This window comes from Vipera ursinii, assembly GCF_947247035.1.
Source record: "Vipera ursinii genome assembly, chromosome: 1".
In the NCBI taxonomy this organism is placed as follows: domain Eukaryota; kingdom Metazoa; phylum Chordata; class Lepidosauria; order Squamata; family Viperidae; genus Vipera; species Vipera ursinii.
The window spans coordinates 145,615,795-145,642,006 of NC_139512.1; the positions used below are offsets into that span (position 1 = coordinate 145,615,795).

Sequence of the window (26,212 nt, forward strand, 5' to 3'; positions counted from 1 at the left end):
CAGCTGGCTTCCAACAAGCAATGTCATTGGGGGAAGCCGGATTCACTTAATGACCGCATAAATCACTTAACTGCAGAAATTCGCTTAACAACTGTGACAAAAAGGTCGTAAAAGGGGACAAAACTTACTTAACAATTGCTTTGCTTGGCAACAGAAATTTTGGGCTCTATTGTGATTGTAAGTCGAGGACTACCTGTATAGGAAATATTACCAATAATATGTAAGTTTGGGGACTACATTAAAGTGCTGGCGCTCTGAAGACACCCTGTCCACCAAGGAGGCTCCAGAAGGATACAAACAAGGCCATCAAATATTCCACCCAGCTTACACAATCAGCAGCAGTCAATCACAGAGGTGATTCTACAACAAGCTCACTGCTTTTGTGTTCATTCTTACAGAGCATGTAATACTATGGTAGGAAATGAACCTTTCGTCTGGCCAACTTAGATACGTCTTCCTTGCTGGTTCTGACAGCCCTTTCCACCTTAACTACAAACAACTAAGGGCAGTGCAGCTCCAACAGCCCATTGACTGTCTCTAAGCAGATTTGTGCTGGAGTGCTGGTCTCCATTATGAGGTAACATTCATGACCTGAGATTTGATGGGTCAAATACAAAAATGTCTATTTCACAAGTATCCAGTATGTAATGGGAAACGCATACACCACTTTTCAATTTCCTAATGTTTGAAGAGTTCCTCAGAGCCTCAAAATCGATTAACATCATGTATGATTTGGCATTCTGCGTGCTAAAATGAAGGCCTCTGATATGTGATAAACCTCATGCCCTATCCTTTGATGGTTAAATATGAGTATTTCTGTTCCAGTTTACCTGAGTGCCTTATGATGTGTATATATGTAAAGTATTTCTGGAGAGTAGTGTGCTCATTTGAGGAAAAAAATATATAAATAGCCCCCTATGCCACGCTTCAATTCTTTAACTGTCTAAACATACCTTAAATTTAGTGGGAAAAGGTAGAGAAGCATCCTATCCAATTCTTTCATTTACTCTATACTAGCAATCAGGTATATCAGTTATACGGACATTATTTTATCTTTGTCAAATTAATGTAACCTTGGTTCATTTCACATTATTGGCACAGCCCCTTCTTAATATAGCTATTTGTGCACTTTTTCCTTGAATCAAACTCTTTAAGCAATTTGTTTAGAGCTCACTCATATGTTCTGCTCCCCTTCCAGTACTTCAATCTTGCCTACTTTTTTAAAAAAAATCTGTTCCTCAAACAGCCATTCTTATGCAGAAATATAAGCGTTAAAATCTTGTATTAAAATATATTGGTCAGAAGGTTCTCTCTCTGTATTTCTTACTATTATTACATTATTAAAAGCACTGTGGAAAACAAACATCAGGCTTGCCACTTTGAGAACAATCTGAGATGTGAAGTGTACATTAGGTTGTGTGATGCTACGTTTTCTGACATTTCTAGACCTGACGTTCTTTTTACTGACCAAGGAGCTCCAAAACATCTCCTTAGGGATGTCTTTATGAAGTTCTGGCACGCCAGAGTTTTTCCATCCTTTTCAATAAGCACACACCCTATGCATACACACGGCTGCATGTAGTCAGTGCTGCTTTTTCACTCCAGGAAAGGAGAATCAGGAAGTCCAGATAAGGGCTGCAGCACATTCGAGATCAGGATCCTGGTGGAAGGCCAACAAAGCATAATTGTTACGGTTATACTCCTTTTGATGGAAAAGGTTAAGGAAGTTTGGGGGATATAATTTTCAGACTAGGAAAATAGTACATCTCATTCCATAACACAATAAAGACAGCAGGTCATCATGGTTCAGGAATTCACATGCCAAATAAGCCCTCGAGACCTTGGGGATGCCTTATCATAGTACTGCTCCTCTTGTGCTTTGGCTGGATTAAATCTCTTTCTTGACTATAAAGCTGTGAATGATGTCACGTTATTCTTTTCCTGTGAAACACATTCAACTTTGAATACGTTTAACGCACAGAATAAAATCCAAATATAAACACCTCTTTTTAACTATTTGCAAGGTCAATATTATTATTATTATTATTATTTTGACAAACCAGGACACTAGATAAGATAGGATTCTTGTGCCTGTTTTCATCCTTCTGCAAATCGTCTAGCCGAACCGGACTTTTCTTGTTAAGGCAAAGCCAAAAGCTCTAATCTCATCTTTAGTGCTAAGGTATAAGGAACAGGAGAGAAGTTATGCCTTTCCTAGTTCTCATACACTTAGATCTCTTACACAACCTGGGTGTGCCATCACAGACTTGGAACGTGCAGAAGACCTTTCATGCATAAAGCTGTACACACCAAAAGCACTGTTCACACCTTCCAGGTTCATTGAGTGAAACTCCACTTCATCTGTGCTGCAGGACATGCATTCATTTCCACCCAATTTTCAAAACATGCCTCTTTACCTCTAGTTTATTTCAAGTTGCTGAAATAGCTTCATATGATCTAGCAAATGCAAAAAAAATGTCAATGCGATACAGGTTTGCTGCAATATATAAGCAGGGGAGAGACAAAAACTCCACTGATTTTTTTTTAAATGGAAAGGATTCAAGCTTTTCCATTCATTCATTATTTTTGGCACAATTGACTGCTTACATTTGGTAGTCTGAAATAAATACATTAATATTATTTATTCTAACCGTATCTATAGCTATATATAAATTCAACTTCCAGTAGACAAGTACTAGAGATTTTTTTAAAATATTTTTTTTTGCTTATAACGATTTTGTAATTTACTTTCTCCTCATTTTATTTAACTTTTTTTTTCACTGACTGCAACATGCTCAGGTTGACTTTCCAGTCAATTTCACCCAAATTCCAACAGGAATTGGTTTATAAATTGGTTCCAACTGGAACTGGTCATTTGGAATTTCCGTAACAGGAAATTATCATATGTGCGTTTCAACAGGTATTCTACGTTACAAATTGATGTGTCTAATTATAACTAATGGAGAGAAAAGATAAAGAGTTTGAAATGAAACGTTACATGGGAAAGAAAACACATCTAAGTGTTTGGGCAAACTCGTTTCTTTCTAAATGGAAAGGGCATTATCTATCTCAGTGTTTCTCTACCTCAACAACTTTAAGATGAGTGGACTTCGCCTTAAATTCTTAAATTTGCTGATGTCGAGAAACACTGATCTATCCTCTTTTGCCCTTCTAGAGCACGAAATGACAGCAGCCTGTAAGCATCAAGATGCTTTGTTTGGCCTAGCTATGTTACAACAGCAGGTGGCCAACCGATGAATACCATTTGCCCCCAGGTTTGTCAATTCAAAGCCTCTGTCGGGAATCATGGCTATATCCTCCAGGAGACCCCCGGTTTCTCTGAGGTTTGTATGAGTCTTGATACGAATCAGAGTACTCTTCTTCCACCAGAGGGTAGTGATCTCGGCTGTGTTGGGAACTGGAAGACAAGCGGTTCCTGCTCCTCCGAGCTCTTTCGCTGTGGTAATTTTCATCCGAGGTCATTAGACTTCGTCGTTCAACTGGAGAATTCTCTGTAGAATGGTTGCTATGCCTCAGACGTTGGCTCTATAAATAGCAAAACAGTCAAACATTTTTTTTAAAAAAAAGGGGGGGCCGGATGTCATAAGTTTGTGTCACTCTTCTGAATTTGTTGCAAGTTTGTCCTGAAATCGTTCCTTTAGCAGATAAGCCAGCTGCTATTTAATATATTTAAGCTCACCATCTGCTTTCAAAAGCTGAGGTAAGAAAACAGCAGAATGTGGTGCCTTGATTTAATTTAAAATACTTGGCAATGAGAATGAAAGAATCACATCTCAGGTATACTTCCTGATGAAAAATTTAAAAGCCATCTTTTAAAATTTCAAAATGAGGCCTACCCTGAACGAACCCTTAAAACAGCTTCTGTTGATGTTCTAAATTCATCTGCTTTTCTTTCCATGCTTTATAGAAGATCTGAAATATTTCACTGCTCAACTCCTGCCCTGTATTACTTAACTTACCTTCACCTATAATTTTTGCTCTATCTACACTGGATGAATTGATATTTACATCTCTTAACAGTGGATTATGAATAACTTCCTTATCTCCAAATTCTTCAAGTCAAAGGTATAATCCCTGAGTGAGGGCTGCAATATATCACTGCTACTTTCTTCTGTTTGCTGAGAATTCTACAATTAAGTAGGTGACAGATAAGCAAAGCAATCTTGTTTCCCATCTACTAAAATCTGGAGTAACTACAATGGCTAGTACTAGCCCCCAGATAACCTGCAGAAACTGTAGGCATGTTTAATATGATTTGCAAGCTGGCCCAAAGGTTCTTATTATTTAGTATGCAAACTAAGACTCACTGCCCTATATTGAAAAACATATATATGGTCCTAAATGTGATATAGTTGATCAGCATCTCTGCAAGAAGTTGCAAGCTTAAAAAGCCTAGGTCAAGGCCTTCATGAGATAGTATGAAACAGCCTTTGTAAACAGACCAAGATCTAAAATTCATTCCTCGGGAAAACAGATTAACAAGTGAATGGAACTGGGGTAAGTGTGGGGATTGTGCTAATGCCATCTAAGTGAGTTTGCTCTGTCTACTTCATTTGCCCTTGCTTAGGATCAAAGTTCAAAAGAAGGGACTAACCGACACAAACGAGATGGAAAATGAAAATTTTCACAGTTAAAAAAAAAAAGCATGTTTCCACAAACTGTTGCTTGCACAGTCAGCCACTCACTAAGCGGGAACAACGGTACGTGTAGAACTTGGCCTTAAAATATTACACATAAATTCAAAAGTTAAATACCTTCTTCTGCATCCATGCAGTGACAGAGAAAAACAGAGCACTTAGATAGTGAATGAGTATATTAAAAGCCATCATTTTGATCAGCAGATTGAGTTTGGGGATTTGCTTAATTCTCCAACTAACACACAGACTATGGGAAGTGTAACATGTTGTAAAAGCCAGACACTGTGCTGAGTTGTTTAACAACACTGGCATCGTGCATTCTCTTGTGCACTTACAAACATAGACAACTTGAACTGATAAGACATTTTCCCCCCAACTTAGTAAAACACGTACTTCTGATTAAGGACTATTTACATGCCACGTTTGAAGTGTCAAAGGCCCGCCGTTTTTGAGCTATCCCTGTGGAAAAAAATGTTCAGAATCTTTTTATAATTGGAATAATATTTTATTAATCATTTAAAAAAAATCAGAACAGATGAACCAATTTTTCTGAACTGTTACCTCAAAGAAGAAATGAGGCAAACTAGACTAGAGGCAGGGCATTAGCATCATTTTAATACACAGGTTTTGTGAGCTGATCAACCTGGAGAAAATCCTGAAACCAATTTATTTGGAACAACTGTAACAATTGGTGGCACATATCTGACATGTTTATCTTTTTAAGAATTTTTTGCACAGCAGGTTTTTTTCATGATAAAAAGGGAGAGTCTGGTTATGTTCCATCCATCCCCTTTGATTTACGTACAACAATCTTAATGTTACTCATATTCTATTTGTATTAAACAAAACTTACCAGAATTAAAGATCAACCAAAGTAGCTATGTTTTATTTTTCTTAGCTAATAAGATCAGTAAGACCAATGCACATATCCGTGCATTACCAGTTGGCTGTGGCATTATAATGACATAGGAGTTGTAGATTGATCACTAAATATTTATATCACTTGTTCATTCTGCTTTTCAAGAGACACATCCAGTCAAGATTCATCATATATTGAGACACTAAATAGTGTTATAATTGATGCATACAGATCTAGAAATATATCCCCCCACCCCTGAATCCAGTATCATACAAAAGGAATTTACACATCTGCCATATCTGATTGTATTTTGCTAATACTTTCTAGTGAATTAATTGTTCACAGGCAGGCATATTTTCACCCTACTACTTGTATTCCAATGGAACAAACCCACAGAAAGCATTCAAAAGCACTGTGAGGCTCATACAAATTACAAACTACAGGAGATTCCCATTTTTTTTCCAATTATCAAGTGCTTTAGACCAATTAATGGAAGTAACCTCATCTTTAATGGAAAATGGGACAGAGTCACTTAGTTCGGTTGGGCAGCTATAGAAATTAAATAAACAAAACCACTGCATGTTTAAATCTCTAGGCACACTGGTTTTCGGCTCCAATACAGGATATGTAAGTGCACACCAACAATGACAAATTCATGGATTCATACCTGTAATCCAGAGATCGCAGTAGGGTAAGGGGATAGTGCAGTGGAGCCTAGATTTCTTCCAAGCAAAGGTGTCATAGGTGTGCTACTGGTAGTGTGTGTAGCACGCCAGTAGGCCTCAAGGTATTCTGCCAAGTGTTCACAAGCATCTTCAAGTTGGTTTTCATCCAGAATAACGTCGAACATTTCCTGTTCAGAAAGTAAGCATTACATTATTATCCAACACAAACTAGGAATGGTGATTTATGATTTCAAATATGAGTAGCAAGTTGGTTAACCTTAATTCACAACCAAATCCGAACCTAACTGTAGACTTCCCATTGCAGCCCCAATGCAGGCTCAAACTGGTAGTCTTCACTTAACGACTGCTCATTCAGCGATTGTTTAAAGTTATGTCATTGCTGAAAAAAGAAATTTATGACCAGATCTTGAACTTGTGGCCATCGTAGGATTCCCCCAACCAAATGATCAGGATTCAGGCACTTGGCAACTGATGCACATTTACAATAGTCACAGTGTCCTGCAGTCATGTTATTGCCATTTGCAACCTTCCCAAACAAGGTAAACGGGAAGGCTAGTGGGAAGTCACAAGTTGTAGTCATGTGATGTCACACTTAAAGACAGCACGTGATTTGATTCATGACCACAGCTTGGACAGATGTCCTAAGTTGGTTATGGCCATGTGAGTCTAGGCAACGCTATATGTTTTATATAATACACACACACATAGGAAGTGCAAAGTGCAATACTTGAATGGAATCCAAAAATAATGCCCATCAGTTGTGATGGTTCAAAAAATGGCTGCAAGCAAACATGGTTGCAAGCATTCCTTCAGAGGAATCTATGTACAATTATAAGTTTATGTCTGGCCTTGCTCCATCCTGTTGGAATCCATGCAATATGTATTTATTTTTTTAAAAAAATGTATATGCAACTTGCTTTGCATACATAACATGATGAATGTGAAAAGAGCAGAATCTCCTCTCAGCAGAAGTGAGGTTAGCTCCATCCCTCTTAACATTATGCAGGTACGCCAAGACCTTGCTATGTTCTCAGGCCTGAGGGTCCAAGGGGAGCAGGGAGATCTTACCCTGGCTCCTCTACTGTGGCTAATATCATCCCTCTCTTGTTTCATGTGGGATTTTTTAAGGTAGTTTTTTTTAAAAAAAATAATAATGGTGTTTTTTAATTGTATTTATTCCTTTCCTTTTTTAATCAAGTACTGCATGGTGTCCAGAGTCACACTGTCTTGTGAGATGGGCATCTATACAAGTAAGATAAGAGCCGTGGTGGCGCAGTGGTTAGAATGCAGTACTGCAGGCTAACTCTGCCCACACACCAGGAGTTCGAAAATCCTCAAGGTTGACTCAGCCTTCCATCCTTCCGAGGTCGGTAAAATGAGGATCCAGATTGTTGGGGGCAACAGGCTGACTGTGTAAAACCGCTTAGAGAGAGCTGTGAAGCACTGTGAAGCGGCATATAAGTCTAAGTGCTATTGCTATAATATTCAAGTGCATTTCTATTGTTGATATGGTGCCATACTAATACAGAAACCTTTCACTCAGTTCTCATCTGGTTGGCGTAACATCTGAGGATTCAGGACCTTTAAAAAGGGGGGCAGAGACAGCTCCTGTTTTTAGTATTTCCTATGTTTGTGTAGCTTGCAGTCCCAAAAATGCAGGTAAGAAAGAGCTTTGTTATCCTCTTCTTTTGGGTTCTAGGGTCTTTGTTCTTTTTCCTAGCACAATCTCAGGGTTTTGGAGGTCTAGGTGGCAGGCCATTTATCTATGCTTTCTTAAAGCAACCGTGCAAATAACTGTAAGTTGTTCTGTGAAAGAAAGAAGCTTGGATCCAAGAATACAACACCTTCTGCTCACAGAAGGGCTGTTTGTTTCAAACCTTACAGAAAAGTATTCCATGATATCTGTGTTATGCAATCCACTGAAAACATTTCCAATTTCTGTGGATTAGCCTCATATGCCAAACTCTTTATCCCTTTATTCACCTGGATCCTTATAGTGTAACCCATTTTTTTTCTCCTCTGGTGTTCTCCATATCTCAGATCATTCCATCTCTTACTATGGGGGGTGAGTCATTACCCCCCGTAGATAGGGCTCGCAACTTGGGAGTCCTCCTAGAGATTCACAGCTTTCTTTAGAAGATCATATAGTAACTGTGACTAGGGGGGCCTTCACCCAGTTCGCCTGGTGCGCCAGTTGCGGCCCTATCTAGACCAGGATGCCTTGCATACAGTCACTCACGTGCTCGTGACCTCTCGGTTAGACTACTGCAACGCTCTCTACATGGGGCTGCCCTTGAGGACCACTCGGAGGCTCCAACTGGTGCAGAATGCAGCCGCGAGAGTTGTGTTGGGGGTCTCCCGATACTCCCATGTTACACCTCTGCTCCGTGAGCTGCATTGGCTTCCAGTTGCCTTCCGAGTGAGTTTCAAGGTGCTGGTAATGACCTACAAAGCCCTACATGGCATGGGTCCGGAGTACCTTAGGGAGCACCTGCGGCCGGCATCAACTTCCCTCCGCCCAGTGCGCTCCCACAGAGAGGGCCTCCTCAGGGTGCCACCAGTCAGAGAATGCCGACTGGTGGCCCCCAGGGGGAGGGCGTTCTCTTTGGGTGCGCCTGACCTGTGGAACCGTTTACAGGTTGAGCTCCAGATGGCTCCCGACCTTCGCTCCTTCCGACGTGATCTAAAAACCTATTTGTTTGAACAAGCCGGCCTGGTCTGATGGGTTTGGGTTTTAATTATTGTTTTTTAAGTAATTTATTTATTGTATTTGGGCACTGTGGTTTAATCTGTTTTTAATTTTTGTATTTTGGTATTTATTGCCCTGTTCACCGCCCTGAGTCCTTCGGGAGAAGGGCGGTATACAAATAAAATAAAATAAAATAAATAAATAAAATATCTGTGCAGACTACAACTCCCAGAATTCCTGACCCAAACCTTTCACCAACAACAAATTAGGAAAGCTTGTAGTCTCCAAACATGTGGAGCTTACCAAATTATGGAAGACAGTTATAACTCTATCCTCTACTGTCACATTTTTTCAGATAGAAGTCTTCCATATGCCCTGGAGCGAGAATTTACACAGCCAAATTAATAGTTAATCTTCCAGTAACAATTAGAACTCTGAAAGAAAATGTTGGCAACAGAAACGAGCTTTGTAATAGCTGTTTTAGAACAACAGCTGATATCTTTTATAATGTGCAAGATAAAAGAATGAGGACATTTAGAGTACAGTATAACAAAAATGAAGAAGGGCACAAGGCAAGGGTGTCCGTTATCGCCCTTGTTATTTGTGTTAACATTAGAGATATTATTGGTTAAAATACGGAATTCGGAAAAAATTAAGGGGATACAAATTAGAGATCAGGATTATAGATTGAGAGCATTCGCAGATGATCTGGTTGTTACAGTGACCCAGCCAGAGAACTCTGTTGTGGACCTGATGGAGATAATAACACAATATGGGAAGGTTTCTGGATTTAAAGTTAATATACAGAAAACCAAAATTTTGGCCAGAAATATGACAGTTTCGCAAAAGGCTCTCTTAGAAGGATTAACTGGATTTGAGATTGTTAAAAGGGTTAAATATTTGGGGGTGCTTTTGTCGCCCTCTAATACAAAGTTATATAAAAATAATTATGAAAAACTATGGGGGAAAATTCAAAAAGAATTGGAGAGTTGGGAAAAATTGCAATTGTCTTTGTTGGGACGGATTGCAGCAGTGAAAATGAATGTCCTGCCTAAATTTTTATTTTTATTTCAAATGATACCTATTCTTAAGAAAGACTCTAATTTGGAGGAATGGCAGCGAGGTATCAATAAATTTGTGTGGGCAGGGAAAAAGCCACGAGTTAAACTTAAGATTATGCAGGATACTCGTGAAAGAGGTGGCCTTAAAATGCCCAATTTTAAACTATATTATGAAGCTGCTGCATTAGCAGGAATAAGTGATTGGATTAATTTGACACAAGAGAGATTATTAAATCTTGAGGGCCATGATTTGTTGTTTGGCTGGCATGCATATTTGTTGTATGACAAGAAGGTAGACAATGTGTTTAGAGTGCATATTTTAAGACAGGCATTGCTGAGAGTTTGGAAGAAGTATAGACATAAGTTAGATTGCAAGATACCACTGTGGGCAATTCCAAAACACGCAATAGAAAATATACATGCTGGTTTCAAACATGATGTGACTACGTACAAGGAGATCCTAAGTTTGGAAAGAAATGTCTGGTGTTTGAAATCATATAGCCTCTTGCGAGAAGAGAAGGTTGTTCAAAACTGGTTTCAATATACTCAGTTACGGGCCAGGTGGAAAGAAGACCAGAAAAATGGTTTTACAATGACTGATGAAAATTTGATAAAGCAAATTAGAAATCAGGGTCCAGCACATATCAAACGGATATATCTTGCGTTGATAGAGATTGATTCAGAAACAGAGCTTGTTAAGGATTGTATGATAAAATGGGCCCAAAACATCCAGGAAGTTATCACAATGGACACGTGGGAAAAGATTTGGGTGAGGAACGTAAAATTTACACAAGCTCAAAATCTAAGAGAGAATTTTTACAAAATGTTTTACAGATGGCATTTAGATCCTAAAAAGCTTGCAAGTATGTATCCGAATTATCAGCCTAAATGTTGGAGGTGTGGTGATGAAGATGCAACATATTTTCACATATGGTGGACATGTAAAAAGGTTAAGGCTTTTTGGATAAAAGTCTGGTGGAACATGCAGAAGATTTTTAAACGGAGGATAAAGTTTTGCCCGCAACTTTTTTTGTTGGGAATAATTACAGATGCTACAGTTGTGGACACCAAGCTGATGTTGCATTTAATTACGGCAGCAAGACTTTTGATAGGTCAGTATTGGAAGAAAGAGGAACTGCCGACCATAGAAGAGTGGACTTTAAAGGTTTCCGACCTGGCAGAGATGGCGAAGATTTCGGCCTATTTGAAAGATCACTCGCAAGAACGCTATATTATGGAATGGAGAAAATGGATTGAGTTTATCCAGAACAAGTATAGGGTTAAGAAGTTTTATGTAGCTTTTGAATAAGTCTTCTTTCTTTTTTTTCTTTTTTTATTTTAGTTTCTTTATATATATTTAATATTACTAAGGCTTGTTTTATCCTATATAAGCTAGAGAGTGATGGATTTTAGAGTTTATAGTTGTTAGTATATGATTGTTTATGATTGCTTTTTATATATATACCTTGTATTTAGCTCTGGGAAGTCGGGGGGGGGAGGGGGGGAGGGGGGAGAGGTAGGGGGGGAGAAGGGAGGGGGAGGGGGGTTTTAAAGGAAAATTGTATGTTAAAACTTTTCAATAAAAAAAAAGAATGAGGACATTTAGAGTACAGTATAACAAAAATGTGTGTAATAAATCCTGATGCTTACAGCATTTGCATAATAAGAGCTGATCTTAGCATCAGCATATACTGCCACTATGAAAAATTCATAAGGATTTGGAGCTGATAAATGATTCTTAATTATTAATATTCTACTTCAGAATCTAGGTTTACAATGTAAATTAATGAAGTTAAAACCCTTGTGCTGTATGTTAAACGTATCCTCTGTTCACAAGCATAGACAAACTTGCCATATATAAAGAAATTTGGTATATAATGTACTGTATAGATCAGTAACGGCGAACCTTTTAGACACCGAGTGCCAAACCCTCCCCGCCCACCTGCACGGCCACCTACCACCTCCACGGCCCGCCACAGATCGCCCAGGTGGCCCTGTAGTGCCATGGCAGCCACGCCCTCCGCCCGCAGCATCATCTGTGCACGAGTCTTGTCCCCACTGCCCAGCTGCCATGTCCTTGGCTGCGCTGTTCCATGCGGGCCATGCCCGGGGGCGACTCTCCTCCAGGGGGGCTACTGGTGAGGAGGGGGCCTCAGGGGGAGGCGGGGCTGGGGCGACAGCATGCATGCCCACAGAGAGGGCTCTGCGTGTCGCCTCTGGCATGTGTGCCATAGGTTCGCCACCACTGGTAAATAGATTCAAAAACTCAATGGATCTGGTATGTGGAAAGGAAACTATGAGTCAATAATGAACTACAGGTAGTTCTTGACTTATGACCACAACTGTGATTAGAACATCCATCACTAAGCAATAAGGTCCTTAAACAAGTTGCCCCCGATTTTATGACTCTTTTGCTGAAGTCATTAAGCAAAGCAGACGGTTGTTAAACAAGTGCAGCTTCCCCCATTGAATTTCTTTCTTGGAAGCCCACTAAAAAGAATGCAAATGGTGATCACATGACCCCAGGATGCCGCAACTGTTGTAAATTATTGTTGGTTGCCAAGCACCTGAATTTTGATCATGTAACTGTAAGGACACTATGACAATCTTGGGGGTGAGGACTGGTTGTTAAGTGATTTTTTTTAGCAGTGTCATAACTTTGAACAATCGTTAAATGGACAGTATGTACTGTTTTAATCTGGAAAGGGGGAAATCAATGAACAAATAATATCAACTGGGAAAATCAGTGTAGGAGATAAGTTTCTTTAAAAACTCTCTAAAGACTGATTGTTGATTTCAGCAGTTCCCAAAGATTTTACCTATGAGTTCCTGAGCAATGTTGGCTTTCAATCCTGTTGTGAATAAAACTACAAGACAAAAATAGAGATGCTCATGGTTTCATGGACACCTTGTTGCTCACTCAGAGCATACACATCTGCTGTTTTTTTTCAAACAACATGTATATTATTGTTATTACATAACATAGTATTATGAGCCATGGTGGCGCAATGGTTAGAATGCAGTACTGCAGGCTAATTCTGGTAATTGCCAACAGTTTGGCAGTTCGATTCCCACTGGCTCAAGGTTGAGTCAGCCTGCCATCTTTCCGAGGTCAGTAAAATGAGGACCCAGATTGCTGGGGGCAATATGCTAACTCTGTAAACTGCTTAGGGAGGGCTGTAAAGCACTGTGAAGCGGTATGTAAGTCTAAGTGCTATTGCTATTGCTATTACCGGTATTTATTAATTTTTTTATGCCACCTGTCTCCCCTACAAGGTGATTCTGGGTGGCTTACAAGTTATGAAACAAGTAAAAAAATAATTAAAACTACACAGATTAAAGTATTACTATAAACTGTACCAAGAACCAAACTAAGAGAGTTAAGGTTTACGGGTAAAGCCACCTTACTTTCCATCTGTCTCTCTTCTGCATTAGTAATTCAGATGGTTTCATTACATTCAAATAGTTTTGTGTATGCTCACACAATATAATGAGAAGCACAGTTAACCGTTTTCATTTTCAGTTTATTAGTTATTAATATTGTTTGAACATCAGGCACTCGTCTTGCCTTGTCTTGCCTTTCATTACAATAAATGCAGAAATCATGGAAAATTGCTTAATAAGGAAAATGTAATGCACTGGACCTCACAGAGGTCTTCCATTTTCCTAGTGCACATTTCTCTGGTGTTATGGGTAGAAAGGTAGTGAGGCTGTTAAAGAAACAAACAGTAAGTACAATTGCCAGCATGCCCTGGCAGCGATTTTGGGCTGTAGATGGAAAGAGGAGAGCATCTTTGCCAATGATTAGCTGTCCTTTATACCGGTAACACTCTTCTCCAAAAAATAAATTTATTGGGAAATAAAGCAGTGTTACATTAATACAAAAGATTCTGCTATCTCTATCTCTATATTTGTATTTATATTATCTTTATAATTTTAAAAAATGCAGTCCTGAACTTACTGGCGGACACTGTGCAAGTTTATCTGCTGCAACCAGCTGGACGTTTAAATGTTTGCTCTGTGACTTTCCTCTTGACTTGATCAGTCGCTGTAAAACCTGAAAAGACAACGCAAAGCAATAGTCAGGTTGTTTCATGGCTGTCAAACTGTTTTTTAATGACATGATACTTTGCATTTTATGCTTCACTTATTAAAACTCGAAAGCTTGCTGCGCCTCTATATAGGTTTGTCCTCCTTTGCTAGAATTCTCAATGTTGTTGCTGAATCTGTGTACGTTACGGTCAAATTAAGCCTGGGTTACTCCTGCACCAGGGGAACGGATCCTCTTGGAACATGGTGTCTACAAAAACCACTGGCTGAACTCTTATCTAGGCCTAGACTAGTATTTATTAGTATTTAGTTTAAGAGCAAAAACCAGGTGCTTTGCAAAATACCAAAATAAAATAATTTTATCTATATGATCTGACCTCTACACTTGAATGTGATCAAAGGAACAGCAGAGAAGAAAGAAATGAAACCAACAGGATGATTTCAGACATATTTCACCAAGGAAAGGAATTTGCATTGAAAGTTGAAGGAAAATGAATAGTTGAATGAGTAGCAATGTACATTGTCTTAAGATCAGAAGACAAGACAGTGGAAAATAAGGTCTTCTTTGGAAAAAAAAAAAGCAAACCCCAATCCCATAGCATTCTCCACCACAGACCAGAATATTTCCTGAATATCATTTATGGTGGTTTCTAATCAAAGGTATATTTTCTCCACTTTTTACTAAGTCAGTATAAATCAGTCAAGTTCCAAGTACCTCTCAAATTTCTGTTTTTAGAGGCACGTCACTTGTGCTCTTTCATGATTTGGATTAAATACTGTTCAAGGGCTACTATTTGCTTTGCATTCTTTCTCTAGAACCTAATAATTACTCATGGATTTTCTTTTCTCTGTATGCTCATGCCTCCAAAATTCCTGGGCCAATATTGTTTGGAATTCATCATTTTCATGTCGCCTTTCCCTGCCAACAACCCAGATGTTGTAAACAAAGAAATATCAGCTCATAGTTTATGCCCATCTTCATCATTAGAGCAGTGGTGGCACAGTGGTTAGAATGCAGCATTCTTCCAACTGCCATCAATTCGATCCTCACCGGCCCAAGGTCGACTCAGCCTTCCATCCTTCTGAGGTCGATAAAAGGAGGACCCAGATTGTTGGGGGGCAATAGGCGGACTCTGTAAAACCGCTTAGAGAGGGCTGTAAAGCACTGTGAAGCGGTATATAAGTCTAAGTGCTATTGCTATCATGATTCTACTAGAAAAACTATCCTAACCTAAATGCTAATCGGATGTGACGTGCTAAGTATATGTCGCAGGCTATAAACCTTGCAGTATTCCTAGAAAACCATGTTACAAAAAGGCAGGAAATAAAAGCCCATGCCGTAGAAAAACAAGAGCAAAGAGGGAAACATAGTAAATAGGAAGCTAAGAAAGAAGCGACCACTTTTGAACCTTCTCCATGAGTATATCCCTAAATAGAAATCCAATATAAGAAAGTTTGTCTTTATTCCTTACCAAATTATATGCTTTTTCATTCTAGATCAGAGATACATCACCATCATTTGCAAGGAGAAGGTTTGTTCTCCTCATAAGCAGTCCAAGATTTTATCTAACCATACTTGTTTGTTACCTCTGAAAGATAACAATATTTCACATGTGAAAACAAACTGTGATATTTCCGGTGTTTTGTTTTATTTATTTATTAGTTTTTATTAGTTTTAGCCAATTAGGGAGCTCCTGAATTTCCTCAGGGATTCTGATTGATCCTTTTCATCTGTTGATTATCTTGGCCCTCACTGTGCAAATTCAAGCAGATCTTCTTAGCGTAATGAAAATTATCTTGTTGGGACAGGAAATGAGCTGAATAGTAAGACAATTGCTAAAGTACATAAGTTAAAATTATTTCATTATTCTTAGTAAAAAAAATATTCATTTTAAACCAAGAAAACATTTATATGTAGAGTGTTCTGTGAGCAAGACATGTGTTCAAATATTTCAAATCATATTATTTACAGAATATACGTACAGAGTGAGCCTGAGTTCTGCCAACTTTTTCAGAGTTGGAAGAAAACTACATCAGCCTGTTGCAAATCTCTGTTTTGTCTGAGCTAAGTTGCCAGCAATATTCTTTCCTTTTTTTTCTATTAGCAAATACTGACTTCTAGATTTTTCTGTGTTGTGTTAGGGAAGCACTGTACGAAGCACGCTGACTTTGTAGGAGCTGGGCTTTTCATGAATAAAGAAATCCTAGTCGTCAACCGTACCTCGCTTCTTCGTGTGATTGCTTCATCAGGGGACGGCTTTGATACACTGATGGGGTAGCAGAATAGTCAGATCATTCTACCATTTCAATCTTGTGCCAAACTGATAAAAGGCTACAGAACTAAAGTACGTACTACATGCTGAGCAACCCAGCTCTACTGCACAATTTTGATATGCTGCTGGCAAAGCGTGACTCTATCCAGTTCTTTTGAAAAACAGAGGAATAATGGCAGATGAGGCTGAGCTGGGACTGGGACAAAGAGTGTCTACATTAATGAGATTCCACTATTACATTACAGAGGTGGATTCTGATCCCGCCTATTACTGTTCACTTGACATCACCTCCAGTGTAATACATGGTGAACGTATTACATGGTAATACATGGTGAATGTAATACATAACAGATTTTACAAATCTTCAGCTGCTCTGGGGTGTTGTCCGTATCTCAATCATGGGCTAGAGATGAGATGCAGGCAACACGCAAGGCACACAGCAAAGAAAAATATTTCTACAAGGACAGGTATGAATGGAGAAAGGCCAAGAGACAAAGAGGCTAACCTTTGGAGATGACACTTTAACATGGACAATAATTGGAGCTAATGATGTCTTAATAAGTTGTGCAGGGTGGTTGATTGTATCTGCGTCTAGAACAACCAACTGCAAGGATCGTGCCAGTTCAAAAATTCGTTCAATCTCACTCTGTACTTCCGCTGAAAAATGAAAAGAAAAAAAGAAACAAACAAACAGAAAACATGAGTAACATATTTTGGAACAAACCAAAGTACTTGTATTTACACATAGACACCATTTTAGCTGGACTTGTAATTTCTGACGCGGAAGTTTTTGATCTCATCCCTAGTTCTAGATAACTAAAATAAGACACAGCATTCTTTGAAAAGTTCAAAGTTGTATGGAGAGAGAATAAAGCTTGAGAAGTCTCATTCTCTCTCCTTACAACTTTGAACTTCATATACAGTATTTCCACTGTGGAGAAGATCCACCTAATATAGAGACATGCCTTCTAATCACTTTGTATTTAACATCAACAATGCAAAACTGAACTAAGAAAGAAAACAAATAATGAGCTGCAATTATAGGATGGATGGTAAAAAAAGATAAGTTTTAGCATCTACCTACTTTATCCTGTACCAAACATTACCTCTCCCACTAGCTTCACCTACATGTTAAGTAAAATAGGGAGTGAAGCAACCTTGGTACCTGAGTCCCAGGGGCTCAATCTCTCCTCTCCTGTTATTCCCAGTTGAAATGGCTTCCTTAGGGAGGAGAAGAACAACTATAATAAAGTGCTCTCAATTCCCAACCCTCACGGTGACACAAAAGAACACCGCGATTGATGACACTAAAACCCATTAGGAGATCTAGTAGACCAAGGGGTCATCCACAAGAATTGTAAATGTGGTTTCCATCCCATGTTCAGGGCTAAAACTGTTGCCCAACAATATAAGCAATCTGACTTTTTCCAGAATCCTTGGTAATGCTGAGCTACCATCTTCCTCTGAAAGGGAAAGTTAGGAAAAGGACAGTTTTTGCCCAAAATTGCTGGTCCAAGGCAGGCCTCTTGAGGACTTGAAGGAGTTAAGGGCTCCCACTGTCTTGATCCAGCTCCTTGTGTCTTCTCTTGGGAGGACCACAGCATGGCAATTCCATGTTTTTGTAACAGAAGATAATCTCCTCTCCTCCACAAAATGGGGGCAGGGGGGCAGGGGGGAGAGAATAGCTATCACCATGCAAAACTATCGCAATCTATTTCTGGGAAGAAAAAAAAAACTTACCTAAACTGGACCTGGTATTTGACCGTTCAATTATTGCCCTTTTGCTTGGATTATTTAAAACAGATCTCTTGGCAAGAGAAATGTCAGCTGTCACTCTAGTTATTGATATCCTACCGAAAAAGGACAGAACAAAATGATTCAAACATGAGTTGTTTGTGAAAAATGTTAGAATTGCCTTTTTACAACACAACATTCTAAAAGAAGCACTATACTGTACAATCAGGGAGGCAAACAATTCTGCTGAAAAGCAAAGCGATTAAATTTACCAAAAAATGTTTATGAAAAAGCCAGCAGAATAATACTAACAAACCCCATCACCATCAATGCTAACAAGCCTAAAGCAAAACAAAGCGAAGACCATTACTGTTCACCGTTTCTGTATGTAATGTGTCACTTCAATTTAGTTTTAAAATATAATAGCGATATTTACTAATTGTAGAAAGGGACTTCCGGGTGGAGAAAATGAGAAATGATGTGCCTACAAACTGTGGAGACAATGCTGAGGGGAAGACTAGTGACCACGTGGTAACCCTGAGGCAGTGGATCTTTTCTGGATAAGGAGAAGCCAGGAAATTGCCCTTGTGCACTTTGGAAGGAAGCTCCTTGTGAGGAGATCTACAGAGGTTTGCAAGGCTCCTCACAAGTATGACCACTGAGAGCCAAAGAAGAAACATCAGGCTTACAGCTTCAGCAGAACCTATTTAAAGATGTTGTTGTTGTTAGTTGCGAAGTCATGTCCGACCCATCGCGTCCCCATGGACAACGTTCCTCCAGGCCTTCCTGTCCTCTACCATCTTCTGGAGTCCATTTAAGCTCACGCCTACTGCTTCAGTGACTCCATCCAGCCACCTCATTCTCTGTCGTCCCCTTCTTCTCTTGCCCTCAGTCTTTCCCAGCATTAGGCTCTTCTCCAGTAAGAAGATGTTGGGTTTGCTCAAATCCCCACATTCTAAAGCACATTTGAAACATAACTTTTTTAAAAAAAAAAACCTAGAGAGATCTTCTGAACAGAAAAGCATAAGGAGGGTTCCTTTGACCAAGATTAAAGATTAAAACTGAAAGTTAAATAAAAACAAGCAAGGATTTAAAAATATTAAAAAGCAAAAAGCTGGCTAAGAATTTAAAGTAGGAACACTTAAAATGAACTAAGGAATTCAGTTTGGAATTACCAGTACTTCAAAGTACTGTTGAAATAATTAAATAAATAATGTATAGTTCTGGGGGGGAGGGAAGGATTGTTCAGGTTTGCCAAAGAAAACAATTAGTTTTGTTAAGCAAAGAGATAAAGGGAAAGTTATGAAACATTTTCTGACTGTAAAACTAGAGAATGCTAAATGGGTCCAAAGAGTTGAGGATACAGAGCAAGCGAAAATAAATAAATAAATAAAGAATGGATGGATGGAGGAAAAATGTGTAAACAAGGAAGAAAATATTAATTTAAAAAACTGAAGAATCTGTACTGAAGATGAGTGGGGGGGAGGGTTGAATAAAAGATACATAAAAAATGAAGAATCTTCAAAGCAAATAAGCACAGAAGCATTAAACCAAGAGATTGAAAAAGATTTTGACAATGTGACAATACTACTTGATTCAAAAGTGAAACAATTCTGTTTGAGATGGACAGCAATTGCAGGACAATCTAGTGAGGGTATTAAAGAGAAGGTTTAAAAAAATTCAATATGGAAGAAGATGTGGATGCAAAAGTGAACCAATGCAAGAAATGAAAAATCAAAAAATGCTCCAAGAAATGTATCAGTGCACCTTGTTAGGAAGAAGCTAAGAGACCAGTTCCTACAACAATATCTCGATATTAAGCAGAGGCTTATTAAAGGCAGAATACTGTAGAAGAAAAAAGAAAATATAATTTTGATCAGGGATAAGATAATAAGCATCTTTTATAAAGTTCTGAAAACCTTTTATGAACCTTTGGCTGAATAGGGACAGAAATGTACTGATGATTTTTAGATTTGCCACATGAAAAGGGCTGGACATGGGAAGAAATGAACTATGTATGCAATTTTAAATGAGAAGTGATACTAAGTTTGTATAAAACTGCTACAAAGATCCAAAGTTGTCTCTTTATTTTTTTTCTTATTTTGTGCATTTTTTTCCTTTCCTTTTTTTTGAATTTCACTTTCAGTACATTCTGTTATTTTTGTTTTATTAGTTTAAAAATCTTGAATAAAAATTATATAAAGATATTGTATAAAAACGCATCTCTACTATTTAAGATTAAGAAATAAATCCATGTGCATTCTTATTCCACATGTTTATTCTGTAAGGATGGAATCACACCAACAAAAAGAACTTGATGGCAACCTTGTTTTATGTCTTCTTTTTTCACAGCATTGTAATGCTAAGTCACTATATGCAAATCCTGCTAGTTACCATATTAATCTACTACAAACAATTAGTATCAGAATTATTCAACAACATCCGTTATTCATTACTGTACTTTTTTACGCTGTTGCAACACATCACGCTTATCTTCCAAATGTTGGCATGGTGATGGATGGTGATGGATGGATGGACAGATAGATGATAGATAGCTAGATGCATAGATGTGTATCTGTATCATCTGTATCAATGTCTACTGTATTATCTTCCCAGATGTTATAAATCAGTGCTATCCTGCCTTTGCAAGAAGGGAACCGACACCAAACTGGAGAGATTTTATTTAAAGAAACCTACTAAAGATGAAGGAAACATTCCAATAAAATGTACAATTAGGCATATTTTCAATTTGTCAGAACATTCTTCTTTAGAGCAGAAAGGGTGAAACCGTCTGGCCTAAGAGAAATCTCTTTCTTTTATGCCAAATAGACACAGCCGATCTTTATGGGTTATGGTGCCCCTCGGTTTTTTTCACGTGTGGTACAAAAAGAAATGAGGAGCAGGGGATTTATTCATAGCAACCCTTGACTTGCCATTGACAGTTACCATGGTTTCCTATAGGAAAACAATGATGCCCAGTTTTCATAGTTAAATGCTGCACCAAACGACATCTGTCAGCCGGAATGACGAAATGCTTGCTCTGTGCTTTGTACTTAATATAAACGTTTCTTTCTCATAACCAGGCAACAAGCTTTGGGTAAGTAAGATAATTCAGAGCTCCAGGAGAGGGCAAAGTGAAAGTACTAATGAGCACCACCACCTAAACCAGGCACGCTGGCTGAGGAATTCTGGGAGTTGAAGTCCACAAGTCATAAAAGGGCCAAGTTGGAAGACCCCTGCACTAGATGCAACTTGGCTACGATGTACGTGAATATGAATATAAGACACCATTCACTGCAGAGCCAGTCCTTTGAAGTTTACTTTGGATTCTTAGGCAATGTAAGGAACTTGTATTTTCAGATTATAAATTTTCATATTCATAATAAGAACGTGGTGACTTTTTATCAGCAAGAAACTGGGAGGGGATTGGCTGATTTACATAGTATTCCAAACTGTCTTTGAGTCGGGTTCATCCTGCCAGTCCATCTAAATGTATCCTGATCTCTTTTCATAATGAGTCAGTCTGTGTTTCTGTGGGATATGTGTATGTGAGAGAGCAAGTGTGGGACAGAAATGAATCTATCAGCACTTCTGTACTACTAGCATTTCTATTCTCCAATCCCTCCCATCTTCAGATCCAGACTCCTAATTGCTGTTAGCTGTCGTAATTTTTTTTTAAAGTTACATGGTGCTAGTATAAAAGAGCTTCTTAATGGGAAATATGTGTGTATCAAACATGAACATGTCTAATGTGCATAAGCATCTGCAACAAACCAAGATTAGGTCAAACAGGCATAGTGCAAGAGGTGATGCCATGACATAGACTCCACCCTTATGTATTTGCATCCTGAAGCCTGGTGTTTGTATCATGAAGTTATGGTGTATGTCTCATCGCTGCTTGCATACCACAGATCAATCATACACAGATCGGGTGTTGGGACCTTCCAGAGGGCCTGTTCCTGCTGGCATCCCAAGTTCATTGTGCTCTTGACATAACCCTGAAGAGAATAGATTTTCTCATGGACACCGCTGCCTTCTTCCAGGATCTTTTTCTGATGTCTTACTCTTGCCTATAGCCCTGTGGTTTTTGGTGGACTTCCTCTTATCCCAATATTAATCAAGCCCAGTGCTACTTAGCTTCAAAACTCAGACTTTGTTGCTCACAAAGACCCCTTAATCCAGGGGTGCCAAACTGCTGGCCACCCCGTTCCTGGCAATGGGGGGAAAAAAGTGATATGTCGCGACACGTCACGTGACCGAGTTTCACACCCATGCCTTAATCCAAAGACCACTTCAGATATTAAAATCTAAAGTGAGATACATTATATATCTTTCCTCCAGGGGGAGATGTTTCCCTTTTCCATCCAGCTCCATGGTAAGGATTACCCAAGGAGCCAGAACAGTGAGCAGCAATTGAAGATGAATGCTCAGAGAGAAAAGCTTGAGAAATCCTAGAGCTGTAATCTGAAGAAGTTAATTAAGCCTGGATCTGAAATTATTAAACATGCAAATAACCTTCCTGAGACAAAGAATAAGCAAGATTTAGCTTCAGATTAATAGAAGTAGGCAATCAGCCACTGATTCTTCAGCAAGTAAGTTCTGTGAAAAAGCTAGACTAATGGGACTGAGTATTTTTGTCAAAAAATAACCTGTACAATTTTATAGGGCTCACGTAAGCGAGAGAACCACAGTGTGATTAAGCGTGATTAAGCCAAGGAAATTAAAAATAAAAGACCTCCAATCTACTTCCATTTTTTATTTTCTTATTCCCAGAAAAATTTTCCCTATGTTTTAATTAATTCCTAGGAATTTGGGTCAACAGTTCTCACTCCTTTGATAATGAATTAGGTGGCAACATTTGTTTGAGCCAAATTTTGTATTTTCTTTTTTTTTAGAGGAAACAACAGAATTTCATCTAACTTTACTGAAAAGAAAGCTCAATAACTCAAGTTTTAAAATATCCATTTCAGTGGAAAACATTTTTTAAAAAATTCAGTACATATTTTACAAGTTGAATCCATACAGACAAAAATAAGTACAATGAGTTTAATTCTGCAAGAAAACTTGGCATAAGGTGGCAGATATGCTTATTAACTGAATAGTCAGATTTTATTTATTTGGGGTATTTATACTACATGCTAAAATATCTGATCAGTTAGGCCCACTAAGTATATATAATAGACTGATTAATGAAATGGTATAAAAACACTTTAAATAAAAAATAAAATAAATAAATGGACATATGTGATTCATTCATGTATGCTTCTATATACATAATGCTACGTGTCAAGGGAATAATTTAACAGCTCACCAGCTTGTATAATGTGAGATGTATGATGTAATGATGGGAATGACTCAGCAGGGTTTATATCCCTTTAAGAGCCTTTGTATAAAAAAGGAAGGCTCTGCTGCTGTGTTCTCTTTCTTCTGTTTCCTGCTGTAACTGCTGTGTGTTGGACCCTGCTGTATTAACACGTGTGTGTATATTGTTCCTGGTGTATGATATTGTAGATAGTGTAAGATAAACCATCATTTCATAGAGACCACTGTTTACTGTCTTTACTCCGGGATTACCTCAGTGCAATAAGACTGTCCATGCTCTGACACTATGGCAGTGTCATGATGTCAGCCATTATGAAATCCTGCAATCCACCAGCTGAAATCAGTTAGAATACAATAAAACAACTGACTGAGATGTCCATCTAGAAGCCATCTACAGAGAACTACGAACACAAAGAGAAAAAAGAATATTACTACTCACCTCCCATCGAACCTGTGCTTCAGGAAGTCAAACAGGGCTTTCTGCATCATGTCTGTCACCTTGCAGAGATCAAAAGGTTGCAGTAATAAGATAACAGAGAAAAAAATTCCGAAGTAAACAAAAAAGTGGAAAAGTGAGGCATCGCAGATGCTCAAATTCTATACATTAATTGTCGTGCCTTTAGCGAGTTAGTTCTCCTTCAACAGACATTTTCTAGCTAGACAGAAATAACTAAATATTCTGCAATAGATCCTGGAAATTTTATGCCATGTCTCAGCACTTGCAAATAGAAGAACACAAATGTCACAAATTGGTCTGCTTTTTATACACAACTCTTTGGGCTTTCCAGAATATGTTGGCAAGAAGTTCCAGATTCTTCTTTGCTGGCTCATGCTACAGGTTGTTCTGTGAACGAGATTTAAACTATAGAGTTGAAAGGGGAAAATAGCCAAATCTAACTTAACTAAGTGCTTAAATACACCCATATTCCTATATTCAGGATAGAAGGGCAGGATAGAAATGGAAGGAATAATCAACTCCACTTAATTTGGTGAGAAGTAGCTTTAATGACATCTAGTTTATCTTGTTCCTTTTGCAAGATGCATTTTTCTGTTCTCCAAATCCCCAAGAAATTGAGAGCATTTTATTTTTCTACTGAACTATATAGGCACCAAGTCTACCACCACCGTGGCTGGATTTGCACACCCAACTGAACCGTCATCAAACAAACCACATGGCTTAGTGTTATGCATTAACCCAGCTACTATGTCTGGGCTTAACCAAGCCATATTTAATATTAACTGTGATTTAGCAAACAGGCCGACTTTAATCCATGTTTCACGATCCCAGTTTATATCCATAAACCAGGAACAGGTGATCCCAGTATGCATTTCTTTAGGTAGAGAAAATATTCAGGTGCTCACTTCACCAGAGTAGGTGAGGTCAGAGCTAGTAGTGAGCCTAACCAAAGTTTATTTCTTCTCTAACACTCACTTCTCTCTCTCCCTTTCTCTCATCCCTACGCAAACATAAATGTAACTAACACAGTTATGCAGAAGTAGCGAGATGCATCAGTCATGGAGACATATCCAACAGACTTGTGAATGTAAATTAGGGTTCAGCAGTAGATCCAGAACAGACCACTCTGCATGGAAGAAAGGGAAGAGAGCTGCCACAGTAGGTAGGTTCAATTACAAAACACTTTATCCAAAAGTGAACAGGTGGGGTATCTCTACATTACCACTTCCATCCCCACCAGATCAGGAGTGTCAAACGTCACGTGACAGGTCGCAACATATCGCGACCTTTTTCCCCATTGCCGGCAAAAGGATGGGCATGGTTTCACCATGACGCATCTGGCTCTCGGGCCGGCAGTTTGGCACCCCTGCCCTCAATCAAGGGTGGGGAACGAACGCCCTTTTATGACTTGTGGACTTCAACTCCCAGAATGCCATGCTGGCTCAGGAATTCTGGGAGTTGAAATCCACAAGTCATAAAGGGGCCATAGTTCCCCACCTCTGCCCTAGATATTTCCAATCACCCTCCAACTTCCTTTGTTTTTCCTGGGTAAATGGGCACACTGTAAACAAAGTATGGAGCTGTAGTCTCCTACCACTTTTTTCTTCTTGAGAACACCTGCGGGACCTATTGCAAAGTCACTGGAAACAAAGATGATTATAGAGGTTGGTGCTATGCTCCGCAGCAAGCCAGCTCCTTTTATGTTTTTGTTTAAAATTAATCTAACACTCTAGAAATTAAACAGTATAGTAAAAGCAGGGGCCTGGGAGGCACCATGGGAAATATCTTTTGTTAATTCCAAGTGAGCAAAGCTATGTCTTTCCTCTTATGTACCATCTGTCATGTATATGTTTTGTTTCTGTTTTAACACAAAAAGTCATATGAAATATTGCTGTCCATTTTATCTGAAAAAGTATGTATCTTCCTTAACAGTTAGTTTTTTAAGAAAGGAGGGAATATGTTGCAGCTCTGACAAAGCCATCTATTCCTCAAGACAGTTCCCTTTTCTGTGAAAAATCTTGGTTTATTCGTTTCATGGCTCTCTGACTACATTATCTGATTCAGATTTACCCAATAATAAACCATTAAAGTGGCTTTCCCCGAACTAACGACTCCAGATGTGTGTGTCTCAAGTTTCACAGCTGGCTTGATAATATTAGCATTAAATTCAAATATATTTGTATAGTTAGCAGATGGGGGGAAAAACGTAAGACAACCTTTAGTTGCTATAATCAGGTCACACAAAGTGGTCAAACGATTTGATATAGTTTAAAAGAAGTCTGGAATGTCAATTCCTAACAGCAGCACTTACTTCATAGCCTTTTAGAGAAGGGCCAACTAGCACAACAGGTCTCATGGATGGGACGACATCATAAGGAGGCACATGTTCTGTCTGGGGGGGAAAATTGTTCAGTAAACACCAA

General features: G+C 38.7%; 1 protein-coding gene across 4 annotated transcripts in view; it reads right to left on the reverse strand.

Annotated features, from left to right (window-relative positions):
- Window positions 1-790: 790 nt before the first annotated feature.
- Window positions 791-26,212, reverse strand: part of CACNB4 (calcium voltage-gated channel auxiliary subunit beta 4) — a 78,420-nt gene continuing 52,998 nt past the window's right edge. For 2 of the 4 annotated variants that reach the window (XR_014490957.1, XR_014490958.1), the window contains 8 exons: window positions 26,101-26,181; window positions 23,772-23,830; window positions 18,017-18,126; window positions 16,782-16,933; window positions 13,915-14,010; window positions 6,185-6,370; window positions 5,052-5,117; window positions 3,392-3,546 (listed from right to left, as the gene is read on the reverse strand). Coding sequence is in view for 2 of the 4 variants with exons in the window: in XM_083350479.1 (XP_083206605.1) it covers window positions 3,286-3,546; window positions 6,185-6,370; window positions 13,915-14,010; window positions 16,782-16,933; window positions 18,017-18,126; window positions 23,772-23,830; window positions 26,101-26,181 (945 nt within the window). In the remaining 2 variants the exon portion in view is untranslated. Of the gene's footprint in view, window positions 3,547-5,051; window positions 5,118-6,184; window positions 6,371-13,914; window positions 14,011-16,781; window positions 17,008-18,016; window positions 18,127-23,771; window positions 23,831-26,100; window positions 26,182-26,212 lie in introns of all 4 variants that reach the window. The other 2 variants (XM_083350479.1, XM_083350480.1) reach the window with 2 other exon arrangements.